This window comes from Ciconia boyciana, chromosome 5 (genome assembly GCF_034638445.1).
Source record: "Ciconia boyciana chromosome 5, ASM3463844v1, whole genome shotgun sequence".
Lineage (NCBI taxonomy): Eukaryota > Metazoa > Chordata > Aves > Ciconiiformes > Ciconiidae > Ciconia > Ciconia boyciana.
In genome coordinates, this window is record NC_132938.1 from 19,136,749 (window position 1) to 19,158,845 (window position 22,097).

The 22,097-nt window shown below is 35.9% G+C and overlaps 1 protein-coding gene across 6 annotated transcripts in view; it reads left to right on the top strand.

Moving 5' to 3' along the window:
* SLIT2 (slit guidance ligand 2) overlaps window positions 1–22,097 on the top strand; it is a 269,110-nt gene that overhangs the window by 148,506 nt on the left and 98,507 nt on the right. For all 6 annotated transcript variants that reach the window (XM_072861841.1, XM_072861843.1, XM_072861842.1 and 3 more), the window contains exons 5-6: window positions 7,206–7,277; window positions 18,399–18,470. In XM_072861841.1, the coding sequence (XP_072717942.1) occupies window positions 7,206–7,277; window positions 18,399–18,470 (144 nt within the window). The remainder of the gene's footprint in view (window positions 1–7,205; window positions 7,278–18,398; window positions 18,471–22,097) is intronic.

Consider the following 22,097-nt stretch of genomic DNA (forward strand, 5'->3'; position numbering starts at 1 on the left):
GTGTTTGTTTAGTAAGCTCATGCTACAATGTGATATATTTCTACCATGATGGAATTCCAAATATGCCTCAGTAGGTTCAGTTCACCTGAGCTACTAATTTTAGAGGAACTCTCTCTCCAAGATACTCTCCCTGCATTTACACCATAATGTAATAGTTCAGTAGCATCTGTATTCTTGAAGACTTTGTACTTTGGTTTGATTCTTGTTACATAGTTCTGAGAATAATTCTCATGCTTACATACCTTATCCTAATACAATAAAACTAGTGGTTGCCAAAGTGTGCCTCTGTAGCATTCAAAAAAGCTCTTAGATTAAATTCCTAGTTCCATACTGGAACTTTGCAATTTAAGAGTATGGTTGTGTGATGATAAATGAAGGTTTATGAGCAAACAGTCTGATCAAAAGTTTTCTATGGTAACGCAAACCACCTAATACAGAGTAGAAATACATAGTTATTATTCAAATTTAGAAAGTGGAAAACTGTCCGGCATTTTAGGAGTGAAATCCAAATCAGAGATCCAGCGGAACACAAAAAAACTACTTTGCCATTTCATTCTGTCCTCTTTGCATTGGAAAGCCCGCTGCTACAGCAGCTTTTGCAAATAGAGGCAATTGCTGGTGTTAATGATAATATGAAATAATCTCTTCCCATCCTTCTGTCAAGACAAAGACACAGTTGAAACTTGGGGCCGTGGCTCACTTCTCTTACACTGTCATGTCGCAGCATGTTCTCACCTTCCAGGAGCTCAGGTTTTACTGCTGGTGTCTTCACTGCCTTCCAGTGAGGCGGAGTACTTCGTTTTCCATAACATCAAAAACAGGGGGATACATAATAGCTCTTGCAAACCTTGGTCTTGCTCTGGAATAGGTTTGAGGTTTTAGATGGCATGCCTCATTAAGGTGACTGTGGCTGGAGAAGGGTGTCGGGCCGTGCAAGACCTCGTAGACATCTTAATGAAGTCCAGAATCCAGCGAGTAGCCTGTGCTGGAGCAGGTTTCACAGGCTCTCTCTGCAAAGAGTTCCATAATGAACAAGTAGTGTCTGTCTTCTCCCTGCCACCTAAATTTCTGTACTTTTTAAGGTGTACTCAGATACCTGTATATTGTAGGAACACTGAATAGTACTGAGGAAAAAGCAAATCATAGTGAAAACAGCTGAAAAGGAGAGGATCATTTGATATTCATAAATGAATTGCTTAGTTGGTTTTATTATTTTGGGATAAATATCTAATTGATACTTATGTTCATAAAAATAAGCTGTTCTTGTTCCACCAGAATCATCTGGTTGGACTAGATGATCATTGTAGGTCGCTTCCAAGTGAACTACCCTATCCTATTCTAAAATATGGGGGGTTTTTTCACCACCTTTATATTCCAGGTGAAAATCCCCATGTCCAAATCCATATATTTGATTTTCAGTCAAACAATTTAAAGGCATTCTCATTCAATTTATTTCTTTGAATGCCCTGTAGTCTCATATCTCATGATAGTTTGCTACTCTGTATGGGCATGGGGGATTTCGTGCAGAATATAGTTAGCTAATGTTAAAACTATTGTTTTCCAGTAAGAAAGAAGTACTAAGCAAGGCTTACTTTATTTGTGTCAGATATAGTTAAATAACTATTAAGGATGCTGAGCATGGAATGGCCACCTTCTGAGCTGTTTTTATGAACTGGCGTAAATAAACTGGTAAGTATTCAATACTTAGTTTGACTCAGTATTTCTGCCTTTTCCTTTAAAAATCAGGACACATTACTCATTCTCAGTACTCAGTATTTTACAAAATGGAGAATGGCAGTATAGATTTATGATATCGCTGGTCAGACACAGAGGGAGGTTAAACCATAGAGGAAAATAAAATTGCAAGTAATTAAATTTACAAGCAGGTTTGCCATCTTCAAAAGATTTATTGTTTTAGAACAAACAATGGTTTTAGCCACACAAGAAAACTGTGATACAGCCTTAACAGCGTATGATATAGTTGTTATATCTGGTGTTTCAATTTATATAATTAAAGATTTAGCACTCCTTTTAAGGGTAAATGGGATATTCAACTGGGAACCATACATGGTGAGTAATAAAATAGCTGCAATGCAGTACTGTCTGCATTTTTTAAGAGCTGAAGCACTCTATCAGGCTCATTAATATCAGGTTATTTGAGGGCTTTATCCTCAGATAAAAAAGCAACAGCATATATAAGTTTTTGAGGTTTTCTGTGGGAATGGGTTATTATATTCTGTTGGTATGAATTTCAAGTGTTAGCAGGACTCTAGGTTGGTTTTTTTTTTTCCCCTGCTACAGTTCTATCTACTAACCAGTAAATATGATAGATAGAAACATACCATTTCCATCCTGTTCTTAGGAAGGATTCAGTAGTAGCAAGGTTTTGGCAAGGTCTTTCTGCTATTTCCACAAAGCATAATGCATAATGATTACTAATGTATTCTGGAGAAAAAAAAAAAATTAACTGAATACATAAAATGAAGCTGATTTTTTGGGGGAGGGTGGGGGTGAGAGGTTTGATTTTGTTGTTGTTGTTGTTAATTTTTTTTCCTATTTCATCAGTTTATGAAATACAGAAATCTACATTCTTTCAGGCATCATTTCAAATTAGACAAGTTCTACTCTAGTGTCATTGAAAATATCAGAATTAAATCCTGAATTGTTGGAAGTCGGTTTAAAAGCTGAGGCATATGTGATTATCAGTATACATTGCATGTAAATTGCCTTGACCTGGTTTGTTTAAAAAGAAATTATATTTTATGTAAGCACAATAATTCCAGGACTTACTTGATCATGGATCTTAGAGAGGCTATAGTATTTCTCTGTTGTTATTGCTGAGTTTGAATATTTGTATAGACTATGTTAATTAAAAAAAAAAGTTATTTAGGTACAAAATATTTAGTCTCTGATTTAGAAACAAATGCCAGACGTTCTGTGGGGAAAAAAAAGTATGCAAGTTTTTCAAAGAATGACTATAGCTGGGCAAAAACTCAGAAATCTTTGTGCATTCTCTGTGATTCTTTGGCTTGGTTTGCTATATGGATTTGGTTTTCTTGTTTTGCTTTTGAGAACATGGGGTTGCAGCCAGGATATTACAACTCAGAAGAATGCTTGACATATACTCAGCTTAAACATATCTGAAACAAAGCACTAGAAACAGGATGATGCAGTCGCTTCTAGAGCAACACAGGTGCTCATCTGTGCCTTCTCTGAAGAGCCTCTTTCAGTTGCTGCCAGCCTAACTTGCCCAGATGGCTTTTTGTGTGAAAATCTATTTAACCCAATATTACAGTGCCACCTTTTGGCTTGAGGACATCTCAAACTAAAAGAGACTGAAGTTACATATGGCAGTTCTGGCCCCGAGCACTGGTTTGGTAACATATGAGCGGGGAGGTGCGTTGGAGGGCAGGTGGTTGAAGGTGCTCTGCCGGGCAGTGAATGCAATGAAGGAAGCCCACAAAGTTGCACTAAGGAATTTTCTTGAAGGGTCAATGTGTAAGGTACTCCACTTCAGACTTAATAATGTGGAATATATCTCTCTAGGAATGATATAATAATCAAGAACAACTTAGTTGAAAGAAGCCTGTAGGACAACTAGAATCTGCATAAAGATGAATTCATCAAAACATCTTACTAGCCTTGGCGTTTTCACTCTAGCTGTATACAAAACATTTTTTAATCAATTCCGCTGTTCCAGAGGTATGCTGGATTTTGATGTAAGGTCTTGGGCTCTAATAATAATGGAGAATAATTTGTTCCAATGAAAGTATCTCGGTCAGATTGCTGGTTTCAAATATGAAGACAGGTTCATGCCTTTTCTTTCAAAAATACATATTTCTTCTTGTAAAAGTAGGATGTTCTGTTGTTCAGTGGCTTAAATTTTATTGAAATGCTTGGAGCCTCTTTCATTTTAAGGGTACCAAGTGCCATCATAAATTATACTCAGTATTCAAATGCTGCCTCTTTTTGAAATGGGAGGTGAAGTTCACACAGTTATTAGTGCAGGAAAACAATGACCATCAGGCTGAAAAGGAGGTTTGCAGCTTTCTTCACTGCAGAATATAAGCTGCAAAGTCAAATCAATGTAACATAATGGCCTGCAAAATTGTCTGGTTTTATCTACAGAATAGATTTTTGCCCTATTTCCCCAGAACGTCACAGTGCACCCTGTGCTGCTTGTGACCTTTTTTGTGAGCAATCTAAGAATTGCAGTGAAATGAGTTAAAACATCGTAAAAAAAGACCACACAGCAACTTCTTACTGAGTCCTAGGTCTGCAATGTGAAATGTAGGTGTAATTTATGCAAGAAGAAGAGGTTGAATGTTTGTTTAAGGCCTCAAGGCTTTTATAAGGAAAACTTTTTAGACTGAGCAGATGAAAACTTGAAGCAATCAATAAATAATTACTATAAACTTTCCTGCTATAAGTAGGCCTAAATTGTATGTTGAAAATCATAGTTCTTATGAGAGTTAGAATTTTGCAATGAATAAATGAATTAATAACTTACACTTTTGTTACATAAACAATTCCAAGAAAGTTTTGCAAACCAGCAGATGCATTGCAAAAAAATTTCTCTTGGAAAACGACATTTGTCAACCTTACTTACCTCTCCACACTTAGAGGGATGTTTTAAGCAGTGCCTTGCACAGGAAGGTTGGGAACCTTTGCTGTCAAGTAGTTTACATTTCAAATGTGCTAAAATTAGCAGGGAACACTGTACTTCAGTCTACATGAGCCTGTGCTATATGGAAGTGGTGTTGACGGGGTGGACCCAGTGGTAAATCTAGCATGCGATTAGTTATTCTGCTGTCTTTTGCATGTGCATACACATAGACATAGGTATGCACACATACAATCTCAGTGTATTGTTTATTGAGGAACCTGGCTCAATAGCTGTTACTTGTAAGTCCTTGAATTGGTGCTATGATTTGCATTTAGTCAAGGGAAAAAAGATTTTAACCATTGATATTTTTTATTAGATTTTTTAAAATAATTTACATATTGTCTCCATCTTGTTCATCTTCCACTTTTTTAATTATATAAAATGGTGAATGATGATACTCTATTAACTGTCATAAAAAGCGTGATGCACCATTACCTATTATCTCCTGCAGTATATATTTATGAGTATGGCAGTGGTTTACATAGATATATACATATATCTGTATTATAAACTAATCATTGATCATGGTACAAATCACTACTGCTAACTTAACCACTTTATGCACAATTTTTATATAGGTAAAATGTATTAGTCAATTAAACAGAAGTGTAAATATAGATATTTACTGTTTATACTTACAATGGAATTTTCTTTAAAGGAAGTAGGCTGTTAAATCATGTTGCCGGAACAAATGCTGAAGGCTGCTTTTTCATTCATTGCCATTGAATTTATTGTCAGAGCAGTGCAGTCATATCCCATTTCGAGATTACTTAGGTGGCCTGAAAATTAAATCACAGCTCACAGATTCTCGTTTTCCACACACTGTTAATAATAGCAAAATTGGGTCTAGTTTTAAGTATACTTTGCAAGATACTGCAGTGCAGTTAGGTGCATGAACTATGAAAGATGTAGTAAATAGAATGTGATTTTCCATAGATTTTCCATATAAATTTTGTTAGACTTGGGCAGTGTGGGGTTTTATAAAGTCCTCAAATTATTTTTTTTTTAAGTGCATAAATCTGAAAGAGATCTCCAGGAATGTTTACTAATAACTGGAAACATGAGCTCATGCTAGATGACATTTTAGGGAAAGAATATGTCAAAAGCATGACTGTTTATGTCTAATCAACTAAATGATTCTTGCTTATTCACTTCATCTGAGCTAGATCTCTTATTTCTATGCACCATTTTGCAATGTTTCTCCTAAAAGCTGTCTCTGAAAAGGTCATCTAAAAGATGTCTCTAAAAAGCAAGACATTGCGCAACTTTACTTCTCCTGCTAGGGATTGGAGTGCATTTGATGTGCTTTTGGAGTGAAGCTCCTGATTTGGTTTTAGCCAAATGAAATCTAGTTCTGCTCTGCAGACTGACTGAAAATCCTAGTGCAGACACAGCCTGTATGCATCTGATTTGTTTCTAAATTTTATTCAGATGCTCAAGCAAGCCTCTTCATATAGTTTCTTGTGTTCTTGTTTATATGTTGTCCATAGATATATGCATCTCTGAAGGTCTCCAAAAGAAGATCTGATTTCATAATTTTAGGCGACAAGGTAGATAGGTCCCTTTGAAGGCCTTCAGACGTTTGTGAACCTTGTGCGTGGTAGGTATATTTGGTCCAGGGTAGCAAGCTATAGTCTGAAGAGAAACCTTCAAACTGCATACAGTGTAGATACAGCACTAACGACTTTCATCTATCGCTCATCTCCTATTGCACTGGATTACTTGTTAATGGGGTATAGCATATGTGAAAAGCCCTGGATTCTAGTTTTGCAGGTTTGGGGATTTTTTTTGCTGTCTCCTCTGCTACTGTCTTTACTTCAGTTCTCTAGATTTTATTTCTGATATGGCACTGCGAAGGCCAAAAATACTCTAAATTTCAGAAAAGAGGTTGGTTATTTATACTGATAACAAAAAAATATTCATGAATATTTATCTTTTGGAAAAGATACTAGTTTCAGATAGCCTGGTACAGTTGGTCGTGCAGGGATTTTGGGGGGGGCATTAGATATCTGCTGCAGGATGTTTTTTAATGACTTCTTTTAAAATACATGGTGCTTGCCACTCTGAAACAAAATTCAGAAATATATTGATCTCAGACTTTACACAGCTTGATAGTTGTTATTTCTCAACAGCTTGCTACTCGTTCTTTTTGCTTATTTTCAGTTTTCCTTGCATAAAGCTGAACATACTATCAAACATTTGATGTCATGGGTTTGGAATGGGTTGAAAAGTAAAATCAGTTAAAAATTAAATCACTTTGGCCTTCATTGTTAAATTATGTAATGCTTCTGCTTTTTGTTTGGCATATATATTGTTGTTTTGTAAAGGAGCTACTTAGTGCAACACAGATAAACTAATTTGAGTATTATTGCTGCTTCTTTTTCTTCAATTACAAATCAGTTAAGGTAATAAAATAAGCTTAATTGGAAACATTGACTGAACTGTAATGGCTGAAATTATTTCCTTACATATTCTTTTTGTTATACACAGAAATAAATATATATGGTAGATTTTAAGTTTAATTTTTTTTTTTTCTTAGTGATCTTAGTGAAAATCAGATTCAAGCAATACCAAGAAAGGCATTCCGAGGAGCAGTAGACATAAAAAATCTGTAAGTATTTTCCTCCTTCTTGCATATATTCTGATGATAATGCTTTGTCAATACAGTGTCCTTTTGTTGTATCAGATCTCTTTTTCCTCAGCACTTTTATAGCTGCTTAAGGAATCTCTGCATAAAAACAACACTTACCATTTGTTTTGGCAAAATACTTGAATGTATCTTAAGCATCCTAAAATTGCCCTATATGAAATCTTAAACATTTAAATGGAGTTGAATACAACAAGGCATTATAACTATTTGCTTATGGTAACTTGAGTTTAATATTTAAATGTCAGGCTATTTCAAACATTTCATTGTTTCATGTGGAAAAATTCATTTTGTCTTGGGTCTGAGAGTTTGCTTTTTGTTTGCTTTTATAAAAGAAAGAAAGAAAAATCATGCTATTATCTGTTTTTGCTAGCATATGTTTTTGTACTTGTGTGACTACTTCTCTTACGCAGTTTTCTTCTGTGGTAAAATAAGCCTTTTCTAAAAGACAGATACTCACTTTCCTGGAGATAGTGACCCTGAAGTTCATGGGCAGGTTTTGAATTCTTATGGCTTCTAAATGTGGAAATATGTGAGTTTCAAGACAAAGGAAAGCAGTGACTTTTCAACTTTACGTTTAGAGTGCTAGATCAGTTTAGTGGACTGAAAGAGCTGAATGACCTGAAGACTGTGATGAACTTGTAGGAAACTTAAGGTCATGCACTCAAAAGCTATAACCCCTGCTGTAAGCTGAGGGCTCATCACTTATAAACAAGCAACAAAGACAGAGGGCATACATTACTGGGTTCCCGAAAGACTGGGGAGCTGCCAGTGTGATGCAGCTGTGAAAAAATATAATAGCTATCTTATGTGGCATCAATAAAAATAGGGAAGTATTAGGCCATTATATGAGGTTTTCATGCAATTTCTATTGCAATACTTATTAATTGAAGTTGCCAGTGTTAAAAGAAAGATGAACTTTCTAGTTGTACTGCTTTGAAAACAGAGTGCTCTGTGATTACGAAGGGGACAATGTGATGTTGTATCCCTGGTAGGAGAGGACTGGACAGGAAGCCCTTTGGGTTTCTGTCTTCCTGCGATGGACTCCACTTCATTCTGCTGCCTGCAGCACTGCACACAAATCAGTTAGGAGGAAGTTTTTTCAAAGACTTAGCAAAATGCCCAAGAGTTTGGCCTACTTGGTATGATATTTAGAAATTTGGGGGGTTTTTTATTTAACCATGTTTGTAATACGGTTCTTCCCCACAGTGAAATCCTACCACATCTCAGTGGAAAAAACTATTATGTTCAAATCTATTATGTTCAAAAACATGCAAGTGCTTCTCAAAGTAGCTTTGTTACTTTGTTTAATTGATGTTTTATGAGTTTCTATTCAGAACTGGTCCCATCATTATTCACGGTCTAAAAGAGGCTTGGCTACAAGGAGAAGCCTGCGTTTTTCTGCATGATCTTTTATATTTGAAAATTGATACAGCTACAGAAAGGAACTTTGGTAGTAAAAATAACAGCATCATTGATAATTTTCTAGTGGCATGGAAGTATTTTAGAATGTAATAAGTATATTTATATATTGTGAGATAGCTCCAGTCAGAAACTGAATTAGGATACTAATCTTTAGCTAAGATAATATTTATATCTTGGTGTGTATTTTCAAGGTAAGGATCCTGAATTGTGTCTAAAACTTCCATAAAACAGTAGATACATCCTTTAAAGCCTTTCTCTTTTGGGAGATAATTTAAAAAAACCCATTCATAAAGGCCATAGCATTGCCACAAAGTCCAAATCTTATCTGTGGCATATAGTTTATTGGGATAGCATAAATACTACAGATACCTCCTTTATTGGTGGTTCCAGGGGAAAAAAAGAAAGGGGGAAAAAAACCCACCAAACCCCTAATCTGAAATCTTTATGATCCCACTACAATTGAAAGTACTAAGAAATACATTTCTCTGTCTTGTAAATGCTACCTACGTTCCTATAAGGAAGAGCACCTTATATTGTGTGAGGTATAGATGTGAGTATCAGAATGATGAGTGAGTTCATGGGGTGAGTTGGGTGGATTCTAGCACAGCATTTATGTAACTGGATCAGGTTGTTGTGCCTTTCCAGAAGCTTAGGCAAGAAGGAGATCTGAACCCTAGCCTTCCATCTGGCCTTGGATATTACACTTAGAGAAGTGATGTAAGTGATGTACACTTAGAGAGTAATGGCAAGAATTTTACTATTTTTATTTCATTGTTCAAGACAATTAAGGAGACATTTGATAAGTGATAGGTGCAAAGCATCACTTTGCAAACAAAGGAAACTATGACGTGAACTCTCTGAAAGGAGGAGGTTGTGGAGAGGTGGGTGTCGGTCTCTTCTCCCAAGTAACAAGTGATACGACGAGAGGAAATTGCCTCAAGTTGCACCAGGGGAGGTTTAGGTTGGATATTTGGAAAAATTTCTTCACTGAAAGGGTGGTCAAGCACTGGCATAAGCTGCCCAGGGAAGCGGTTGAGTCACCATCCCTGGAGGTATTTAAAAGACATGTGGATGTGGCACTTGGGGACATGGTTTAGTGGTGGATTTGACAGTATTAGGTTTACGGTTGGGCTCGATGATCTTAAAGGTTTTTTCCAACCCAAATGATTCTATGATTCTGTAAAGGAATTTAGCATCTATTGGGTGATTAACCTAAGGTCCAGGAACCAAATATTTGTATATACTTACAGAGAACTGTCATAAACAGAATTCAATATTTGTTCTAATTTCAGCATTTCTTCTGTCATTGCCCAGTTGTTGAGCATAATGTTAAAAATGTTAACCAAACTTATGGAAGAGATAGGTGAAGGTACAAAGAGTAGAGAAACCTGCATTAGAACATGTTGTAAATTAAAGATTTGCTTTGTGTAACAACATTAATTACATCAATTTCAATATAAATTACAACATTTGCTTTGTGTAACAACATTAATTACATCAATTTCAATATAAATTACAGAGACTTTTTTTAAAATGCAGTGATTGATAACCATCCCATACAGTAGCTCTAGTAAGCTGTTTCAAAGGCAGTTAACAAATCTCACAGAACGTGACCTGACTACATATTTTATGTTCCTGAATGGAGACTCACCATTCTCTCACTCCTGCTAAATACTTCCCCATCCAAATCAGGAGTTGGAATATTTTGGGAAACATCTTACTGTATGTACTTCTAGTCTTTGCAGGGCAAAGGGAATTAGGTGTTAACTCAGATTATCTGAAGGAAATTGCTTCCTTTAAGGTTGATGATACCACTATGATCTTTTGATTTCCTGCTGATATGTTAGCTCTAGAGTCCTCTTGATGTTTCTCAGAAGAAGCTGTCTAGTTTCCATAAAATGTGGCCATGATATTTCCTTTCTGGACATCTTCTTAATAACGTTCACAGTATAGATTCTGTAGAAGATAAGAGCAAAATGGGCAAGGCATTATGCAAATTGACAACCCAGGCAACCTGCCACACCCTCATAGTAAAAAGAACAAAAAAACCCAAAAAACCATCAGGCCCCACAAACCTACTTTCTGTCTAAATGGAATTTCCCATTTTCCAACTTGTTTCTTGCCTCTTGTCTTATAACTGAGAAGAGTCTGGCTCTGTCTCTACCCTCCCTTTAGGCAGTTGTAGGCAGCAATGAGATCCCCCCTTCACCCTCTCTTCTTCTCTTCAAACACAGTTCTTGCAGACTCTCCCCAAATGTCACCTACTCCAGCCTTCCCATCCTGGTGGCCCTGGGTGGACTCAGCCCAGTGTGTCAGTGTCTGTCGTCTACTGGGGAGGCTGAGACTGGATGCACACCTCAGATGTCATCTCACAAATGCCAGACAGAGCGTTCTGGCTTCACTGTCACCAATACAGCCCAATTGTTGGTAATCAATCAAATTCTTCAGAAGTGACAAAAAATGAGGGAAGCTTATTTTGTACAGGTTCCCCATACTGGAAGCCTGGTATCCAGTATTTTGGCCATTCAAATGTAGGGAAAAAACCTAGCTGCTGTGTCTCAAAGTCCTGGTTTTCCTGTTCAAGGGCAATGACTTGAAGAATAATCCCCTTTTAGTATAGCTGCTGATCTGGGACTTGACAGAAATTAGGGTGCAAATTCTGGAAATAAAATTCTGAAAGTTACTCCTAACTTGCTACCTTTTCAGGGAGAAAAATATGCACCAGGAATTTAAGTTCTTCAGAGAACACAGTGGCACCCGCTATTTTTTAAAAATAAATAGAAATTATCATATAAATTGGAAATTAAACACAGATTTTTTAATATACATGTTTAATGATGATTTCATAACCCTCCCTGGTGATACAGTACTCACACTGGATGTGAAAGATGTTTAAAATTTCCCCAACCTCAGGAATTTTGTTTGTATTTAAGATGGTAAGAAAATGCTTTAGCTGCCCAGATTATAAGTTTGGATGTGTTGTTTCTTGAATCTGGTTACTAGGAAGAAAAATACCTGGGCTTAAAAGGCAAATAAATGTGAAACATCACTGAAAGAACAATAGTGCTATGCTCAGCTTTTGAGAATTAGATTTTGGCCCCTCCTCTGATTATTTTGATAAAATTATATTATGACATTTCTGTTTGAAGTATATAAAATTTTCTAAGATTCCAACTTTCTCTTCTGTGTAATTGATATTTGGGAGAGAATGGAAAGGAATACACCAACATCATGGCAGACTTGTGATGCTAAATATGTGCAACATCAAATGATACCAAAAATACTAAGGAACATTTTCATCATATCTCCTGCAAATATCTTGTGCCCTGTTTTTCTTATCATGGCCTGGCCTTACTTCAAACTACCCTCTTCTTTGGTGCGTTTGGGTTCATTCGGTTCCATTTTTTTCCCAGCAAGTGGGGAACACTGTAGCTTCACCCCAAGGATAAAGGCTGCAGGGCAATGTAGCAGCTTCACAGATTAAACTGGCTAGGAAAATGGAGAATTAGCGGAGAGAGAGACAGACACCAGCATGCCACTCCCATTCCCAAAGTCCTTCCCATTACACTAACCTTTGTCCAAAACCTTGATTAATATTACTTGGTGTTGCCCTGATACCTCTTTTATGCCTATTGTGAAAGATTTAAAACTAGCATCGTCGCTAAAGGCATAACTGAATTTTGTATTAATCTGTGTTGGCAATGACTGGACATTTTTTTGAAGTTCAATTTTATTAGCGGTCAAAAACCACTGAATCCTGCTGAAGATGTTCTAGTTACTGATTTCTTCTCAGATTATGCACAAAACTCCACTGCAACTGGAAGTATATTTGTCTACTCATCTGTACAAGCGCTAATCCAAATGCATGGCTTGTCTAAGACATGCTTTAATAATTTAGAATTGGCATATTTCACATGCTTGTTCTTACTGGGAATCTTAATTCAACTACTAGTCTGTTCAGCCACCTGTGTTTCAGGTATACATCAAGAAGGATTTTCACAGGATGCTAGTGAAATATATTCAGTGTATACTTAAGATTTTTATTAAAGTAAAAAATAGCTCTGAATGAATGAAGAAAAGAACAGGTACACTTTTCTAGTGCCTTCTAAAACTCTTGTTGCCAAATGGGTCAATGACCTTGTGGCCTTTCGGGAAAAAAAAAGTTGTTCTTTCTGACTGTTTAAATAAATACCATTTCAGTACTATTTTTAAAGTTGCTATTTTTATTACAGACTACTTTCCTAAAATTTGGCGTGCTGAAAACAGTTTGTTTTTTTGTCAGCCAAATGGTTTATGAAATGTTTAAAGTCAATTATGTTTTTAAATCAAGCAGAGTATTTGGCTTTGAAGATGAGTTTCAAATCAGAAATCCCTGAATGTGAATCGAGAGCTTCCTTGCAAGTCTTTTTTTGGCACTTGAACACTGAGGGAAAGTCTAGAATAGGTAGAATCTAAAAATCTATCTGAAATAGGTATTTATTTGAGTGACAATAAATATTAGGTGAGAAAACATAAGCAGCTGAATTAGGTATGGTTTCATCTGCTAATTCAAGTGCCAATATTCATGCAAAATTTTACATGGTATCTGAATGTACCCTAATGAAAAATGTGGTCTACGCTTTTACTAGGAAAATTACCAAATCTTGCTGTGGTTTATGCAATTTCCCATAGATTTTTCCTGTGATAATACAAAGCAGGTTGACATAGAAGGTACTTTCGGACTGAGTTGATAAACTCTATTGTAGAAAGACTTGGGTTCCATTTTATCTTTAAATTTTATTTGGCCATGTCAAGTACTGAGAATAATGCAAATCCTCTTTGAGGATTTGAATTTTGAAGAAAATTAGTTTATGCTTCTGTCAACGTTAAAGTTGGAGTCTCAGGAGCCTTTAGGCGCTTTTGTATCTACGTTGCTTTGGAAAGTGAGGCTGCCTCTGCTTTACTAAACAGCGTGATAGAATCATGTCGAGGAGACTTGCAAGGTGGTTTGTTGATATGTATAGTAACTAAGTAGCAAAGGTTCTAGAGATAAAGGTTGTCTAATTAATATTTAAATAAACCACTCTAACAGAACTTTCATGGGATATGTGCTTAATATGGCTTCCATGCTAGAACAGGAATATATTTGCTCCCCATATTATAATAGTCTTGATACTGTTTGTCATCTAATTGCTAAATTGCATTATTTCTGGGAAGTCATACCGATGTGACAGTATCTCTGCATCACATAACTTATAGATTGTTCATTTTGTGTTCATCCTCCTTTTCATGACATTCTCCTGCTGCATTTTGACTTTTTCTTTTTTATTATTTTTGCTCCTGGAAAATACTTGTGGGTTTAGCCACATGAATGCTAAATAATTTTATGGGGATGGAGCTATTGAACTATAGATCTGTTCTCCCTTTCCTTCTAGTTTATTCAGTAAGTATGCCTTACTTGGAAGTATTTGTAAGTCTTGCTTTTTAATTTTGGGATAAAAGAAGAAGGTTAATCATTTGCTACATTACGTATATTAGAAAAAAATATGTATTCATTCAAAAATTTTTACAGGGAAAATTTAGCAAAGAACAAAATTAACTATATTAGCAAAATAAATGGCAACGGCAAGTAGAAAAAAAGTACTTGACTTCCAAATGAAAGAATAATCACAATAAATAGTAATAGCCACAGGAAACAATCAGTTCTCTGAAGTTTGATAAAAACTTAGAATAAATTCTTACATTATTTTGTTACATCTTTCTCAGATAATGCCTCTGAAATTATTGATTCCTCTTGAAATTGAAATTGAGAAGGGAATTGAGAAATAGGAAACATAACTCAGTTCTGTTGTAAAAAATACAAGGAGACATTAAGAACAGTGACTGTTTCAAAAAATGGTGTTGCAGTGATAAATATTGTGCACTCTGTTCTTTTCCCAAGGAAAAAAATTAATTATACGAAATCCAGTGTACAATGTGCTAAAACTAGAAACTTTTTTCCTGAATGTTTTACTGGGAAGAAAGCTACTGTAGGGATCTAGAAAGGTTTCTGACTTTTTCTGATGACTTCCTAAACAATGTTTACCATTTAGTTGATACACGAGGCGAATGTAATCATTTCTGAACAAAGGAGAAGAAGGTAAAGCTGCACAGTACCTCTCTTGCATGGGACAACAAAGTGTCCTCAAGCCATGAAGAACAGGAGAGTAAAGCAAGACAGACTGACTGAAATTGTCCCAACTCTTAATGCAGCATCTATGAATGAGTAAAGAAGGTTTTCTCTGTTGGAGTCAGATATTAGTTTTTTTTCTGTATGAGGGTGGTAGTTTTCAAATGTATGCAACATCTTCTGTTAGTCATTAAGTGCTCTTCTTGTGGAATAACAAGGTTTATTTTCAGATATTTATTTGTCATTATCTGGTAGACAACATATGCTAAAAGGAAAGAAAATATAAGTTAGCAACATGTTTCTACAGTGTAAGATGTATCAGCAAAAGCAATAAATAAAAAACATTTTATAGCAGACTTTTTCTTATTAGGTGAATGCTTTTTGTTTAGTTCTTACTAGTTCTTATAGCTGAACTGACATAAACATTAACATTTCAAATAGCAGAAGATTAGTAAGTATATGAAATACCCAGGTAAAGCTGCAGATATGGGTGCAAAACCTATTTAATTATCTGTGACAACAGAAAGATTTTGAATGTGACAGCTGTTGTCTGGCATTTTATGAGCTTCACAGGAATGGCACTGCCGAAGGTAATCAGCTGCTTTGTGGAAGGGGGGGCAGAAAGGAATAGCGACTTTCCAAAGGGTTGGAGAAATCCCGCACAGAAAAGACCCAACATGGAGATGGGACGGGGGGGAAGACGATGAAGAGAGACTGGGGAGAGGGGAAGGATGAGGATGGGCCAGAGTTGCTGGTCCATGTCTGATCAGCTTCTGTTCTCAAGGTGTTTCAATAATTTCAAAAGAAGGAAGGAAACTCTCAGGGGAAAAAAAAGCTTTCTAAAATGGAGTTAGGATTATTGGTATGCTCAAAAACTTAGTGGCGAGAAAAGTTTAATTATAGTATAGTAGATTTTTATGTGTGGTTTTGAAAGTCATTATGCTAAAACCGAATTATAAAACATAACTTAAAATTAGAGAAGTATGTGCTTTTTTTTCTCTAGTATTCTTGCTTATATCTTAAGTAATAGCACTCATACAACTTGCTATCAGGAACCAGTCTTATCCAAAAAAATTCAGACTGCTTCAGTATATCTGTTAGAGGGACGTCATAAATTAATGATATACTGGTTGTGAAATATTGTCTAACTTTGTGTTTGGATTATATATGCAGTGGATATGTTTACCTTAACACAAATACCATAAATTGCTATTCAAGCCAGGCATACAGTCTTCAAAGTTGTGTACCGTTCATAGCTTAAAAAGTATATATCATGCCAATTGCTCTTCATGGTGTGTGTCTGATCATTTTATATCATAGTCGTAACTGATGGAAGATCGTCTAAAACATAAAGATGGTAGTATCTTTCAAAGACAATAATTTATAAAAATAGGAAATACTTGTCCTCTCCCACCCACAAAATTCCCTTCCCCCAAACCGAAACCAACTAATTGGTTCAGTGCAAACAAAGTAATCTTTCTGGTAAGAAGATGTAAATGAAACCAACTCACCCTTCACTAAGGTAGTGGTCATGGTGACTCATTAAAGGAAAAAGTCCAAAAATTTTCAGGTGCACCACAACTGCTGCCAGTCTAGTGGAAGAAATCTGCCTTTCAGTTTGTGTACGACAAGATTTGCTCAAGTGCTTTCTCTACTGTTAAAAGATTTTCCTTTGTGTATAATATGGATGATTTAGAAGAAGCTGTGTCAGCACTGATTTATACATTGACAGCTAAGGATAATAAGATATGGGCAAACATACAGCTCACCCTTTTACAGATTAACCTGCAGACTGCATTAGGCAAATTTGATGGCATTAAAAGATTTTTCCAATTTGTCTGGAAACAATTTTTCTTTTGTATTGTGTCAAGGGTAACATTTCATGCCATTGTACTAATTTAAATAGCTTTGATAAATTGTTCAAGAGGTTAGAGAATGGTACTGTGTATATATTTTAACCTCTTTAAAATAAAAAGGCTATTAACTTAATTGTTAAATGAAATTCATTAGTAAAAATTGAAGGAGCCTGAGAAAGTAGGCTTAAATATTCCAACACTGCAGCACTGGTGCTGTAACATTGCACCAAAATGATTAAAGATCATATTCAGGAAATGAAGTTTGCATTTAGCTTTCAGTAAACAGAAACACAGCCACTGTTACAGTTATGACAGTATTTTATTCCTGTGCAGTAGTAATTCAGATGAAAAATACGGATGAAAGTAGAAGAACTTTATAGAAGTTGGTACATTACGCTCAACAGTGGGTGTGATGATTTATTAATGAAGTAAAATGTTATCATAGTTTCAGAAGAATCACCGAAAATGCTTTAGTAAAAGCCTCATTAGCCCTGCTAGCTAATATATAATTGAAGACAGAAGGGCAGAGTTCATTTGTATTTTGTTCATTTTCTTCGTATTGTTCACACACATTTACTCATATATATTATCTGACACTGACAAGTTACCAGCTGGGAGAAGATCTTCTGTTTGTTTAAAGTGAGGTTGTACCATCTTTGCTTTGCAAGTCATCCCCCAAAATGTGCAAGACGTGTGGCCGTATTTATAGGAAAAGCTTTTATCAGCAGAGAAACTGGGAGTTTGTAATTGCATGGTTGTTAATTTCAGCAGACTTTTTTAATTGAGCAGTATGTACTGTATCAATGTTTTGAATTGCAAAGGTAGTAATATTCTTCAGAAGAATGAATGTAAATTTTTCATAACTTAATACTTAAAGATTAATAACATCTGGGATGGATTGCTGAGTTTTATGTCCAGAATTGAAGTGCTCCGTTACAACATCCTATCTGCATATAATTGCAGAGAGCACAAAGTACGTAGAAAACCACGTACTGAAGGTTACAGCAGAAATGCTAGTTTCATTTGGAGCAGAATTAAAGGAGATAAGTAACCAAGGATGTAAGTACCTTGGACACTATTATTCCTACATATAGTGAGTGATATTCTAGAAGGTAATTGTTCCAAATCCTCCCCCACGCCCCCGCACCTCCCATGCGGTCCAGGCACGCAGGAGACCCCTAAAAGTGGTGTCTCTCGCTGGTCCCTGCCTCGGTGGGTGGAATTAACATGCAGCTGGGCTGCTCTGATAAATGGATTCTGTTAGGTCACCGAGGGGATGCATGTGACATTAAGTGATTTACCGTCCTTTACCTTAATGAAATTGTTTCAGCAAGATGACGCTGAGAGCTTTTAATGGATAGCTTTTCTTGATGTAATGAAATTGCATTCCTTTGGCATTTAATATAAGGTGCAGTTATTATTTACTGGAGCTTTCCCAGCGCTGCTGTTTTGCGCAGACAGTTCAGAACAAAAAGGGATTTCTGTGGCAGCATCCAGGCCAGCATGCTGCGTGACAGTCTCAAGCGTACCAGCGCATTTGCGAGAGCGTTTCAGTCAGCGTGGCCTAGCTCTGCCAGCCCTTCAGGAGGCTTGCTTTGCACCTAACGCTGCCAGCGCTCGTCTCCCTTACAAATGCCTCCCTAATCTGTTTAACAGGCAACTGGATTACAACCAGATCAGCTGTATTGAAGACGGGGCATTCAGGGCTCTGCGCGACCTGGAAGTGCTGTAAGTATTCCTGTATCTCTTACTTGTAGCGAGAGCTCAGTAGCGGGAGAGTACTAATGTAAAAGCTTATCTGCGAGCTGCAGCCTGGTGTCAGGATGGGCTAGTGAAAAGATGTCTTAAAATAATCCACTGCGACCTGCTATAAGGGGGGAAGAAGACGTGGAGAGGCAGAGATATTCCTTTACTCTGCAAGACAGCCATTAAACACAATTTAAGAAAAAGAGAAAAAAAAGCAGATGGCAGATACTGTAGGAAAAGAATGTATTTCCTTTTAAAATTGCGGGGGCAGAATTAATGAATCCAATTAATTTTGTAAATTATCCGTCACTGCTGAAGTGCTGAACAGTTTCAGGATTGCCTTTGTTGTATACTCTGACACCAATTTGGTCTTTCAGGCTCTGTTTAAGGAACAATATACTATATATATTTGACCATCCGGATGTTTTCAGAGAGGCACTTTTCTATCAAATACTACTGTTATGTGTTAATATGTGTAGCATGTCCACGTTAACTGCTTTTTTTTAACATTTTAAATTTGATGTGTATAAATATATATATGTATAGAAAAATATCTTCTTAGTGTCACGGAAGGTTGGTATTGCGATGCTCTCGTGCGTACTTTTCCTCACTGTCTCAAAGCGGCCAACGGTGAGGTTAAAGGTAACAAACTCATCGTCAGTGACCTCTGACCTGAACACAGCTCCTGTCATGGGCGAAGTGCCGCTGCTCCCAAAGAATCTGAGGCACAGGACACATTCCTGAAGTATTTGCTCTGTCAGTCAAAATGTCACGTCTCTTCTGGGCTTTCTACGTTAAGAGAAGTGAAAGAGTGTGTGTATCAGTGAGTTACTTCGTGGTAGTTTGAATCACACTTGGTAAATCACAACACCTTCAGGGGGATGAGGGAGGGGGGTTTTGTTCAGTTTTGGATTTTGGTGTTTTTTTAAGATTCTGAAGTAAAGAAGCTTCTTTGGCAACAGATAGTGTTTATATGTCCAAGAAACTAAAGAATGTGTGAGCTGCTGGTGGTAAAGTTTTTCATTATTAAGCAATAGTTGGTCTTTCTTATAAGTGAATGGATCTGACAGCTAAATTTGATTTTTTTTTTTTTTTTTAATGTTGTAATTATGGAATAACAAGCCTATTGTTAACTTTCTGGTATAAAGCCATGTAAAATGTACCGTGGGTTCAATATTAAATCTAATTGTGAAGTTGCTGAATTGTTGGTTGTCTGTCAGTAAACCTGACGTTCTGTGAGATTTTTATCTTTGGAATTCGTACATACAATAGAATAACTTTTCCAGTGATGGCTTGATCTGGTTGTTATGTTTTTTAATACAAGTCTTTCTTTACAAGTGAAAGTGTTAAATGTATATTAAAAAAAAATCAAGTAGTTTCTGCATTTGTTAATGCTTGCAATTTTTAGTGTTCTAAAAAGGTCATCCTTGCCAATTGAAGTCAGTGGCAAAATTTTCACATCAATTTCAATGAATGCAAAAAAAGCAAAAAAACCTCTTAAAATAATAGTCTGCTGAAAAAGTAGGTAGTTAGAATTTTGTGAATGAATATACATAGAATGCTAGCATTGCTAAAATATACAACTAAATGTTCACTATCTGAATTATGTTATCACAGAATCATAGAATTATGTTATCACAGAATCACAGAATCTACATCATTGCTTATGTGATAAGCAATGATGTAGAGATTAAGTTTTTAAAAAATTGAGATAGCTATTTCAAACAGTACTGAAGGGTTTGTATCTAATTCAGCTTCCTTTCCAATATAGCTTAAAGAATGAAAGATATGTACATAAGACCATACTGTATATGCCCTGAGTAGCATATAAGACTATGTATTTTGTTTTAATTTGTAGTAAGTTATTCTGTCTAAGCACAGAATGTGTATATTACTTCAAACAATAAGTATATGATAAAGCTTTTAAATAATCTTTAAAGTTACCTAGGTTGTAATCCTGTTCTGTGACAGTTTGAAATGTTTACCAAAGTAACAGGTCTTGGTTAAATAATTGCAGAATCTTAGAGGATGTTACTGTTAAAGATACAAAATCAACCTGAAATCCGTACAATTCTGAAAGCCGAAAGCACTTATAGGTATAATCCTCCCTGTGAATTTCTGTGAAATTTTATTTTTCCTTTTTCTCTTTCTTTTTTTTTTTAAGGGAAAATCTGCTGTACTGGGGAAACAGTGACTATGGGAAAATATATAGTGCTGTCATATTAAAAAAATTAAAGTATCTGAGAAATTAAAAAAATGTCTTTCAGTCATCACACTTTGCAATAGTGTGTAACACTTAGGTAAAAGTATTGAGCCAACTTTTTTTTTTAATTACATCTGTGTAATGAAACCAAGCATTTTCATCATTGGACAGAAATAGTTATGAAGATTGTTTAATTCCTTATGTGTCCCTTACGTCTACTCCTGATACTTTTCTGTACCCTTGCAAAAATAAATAAATACCTCATGTATACAAAATAGCAAGGCAGATGTCAAACATCTGAAACTGAAAATTAAAACATTTGTAGATATACTGTCTTTAAACGGCTAACAGCTATGGAAATATGTACTGATTTCCATTCCCTTCATTGAAAAGATATGATTTCAAAACCTTGTAAGAAGTAATGCAGGAAGAACTATGGGAGCTGTCATCTACCATGTGGACATTGTAAGAAAATCCTACCAAGATTTACTGATTGTCATTTATTCATTAAGGCATCTTTTGCAGATATACCCACATGGCCATTTTTTGTTGTTTCATTTTTGTTCTGTTTTGAAAAAGGGCATGATTCTCCTTTTTTCTCCTTCTTTTGATTATGCTCCTCTTTGTTTATGTAGCCCTAAGGGCACACAGGGGAGATCCTTTATGCACAGTGAAGAAAACATATAGGACGTGGAATGAGTAAGCACACAAAGGTAAAATGCAGCACATTGCACCAGTAATTAATTGCTTGGTTAATGTGGAGGTGTATAGCCTGATCCTGTTTGGGGTGCTGTAAATTTACCTTTCTGTGTTTCAGGATCAGAGAGTACTTAAAATTTTATCCAAAATGAGCACAAAATACACTTTGTGGTTTTAAAAAGAAAAAAGTAAAACACTTTTTGTTTCAAAAGGGAAAAAAGGGTTCGTCAGTGCAAATTATTATTTATTAGTGCCATTAGTTATGTGTTTAAAATCCCAGAACACATTCTCCATTCTGCTCAAATGAGTAATCTCTAAGTCAAAACTGTAAATCCTATCACTTGTTTCCTTGTTCTGGAGTCCAGCTTGTTTGCATTTTATTTGCAGCCTAAAGACAATATTTAACTGCAGGCTTGTTCATAAAATTTTATTATCTTTACAAACTACACTTACTGAGTATGATGGATCTGTGCTAGCCAACAATTGGCTAAGATTTGTTCCTAGTTCCTAACTCAAGTTCCAGGCACCTTATCTAAAATTTAAATTATTAGTTTGCTAAGGTATTAAGATTCCTGACTCCTTCCATTGTATAGCAGAAGCTCCCATGTTGTTCATGCAGCTCTGGATCATCTATAGCAACTCTGTTCCATGTAAAACCTAATTGCAGCCCAGAGTTAATCTTTTCTTAAAATTCTTGAAAAAACAGG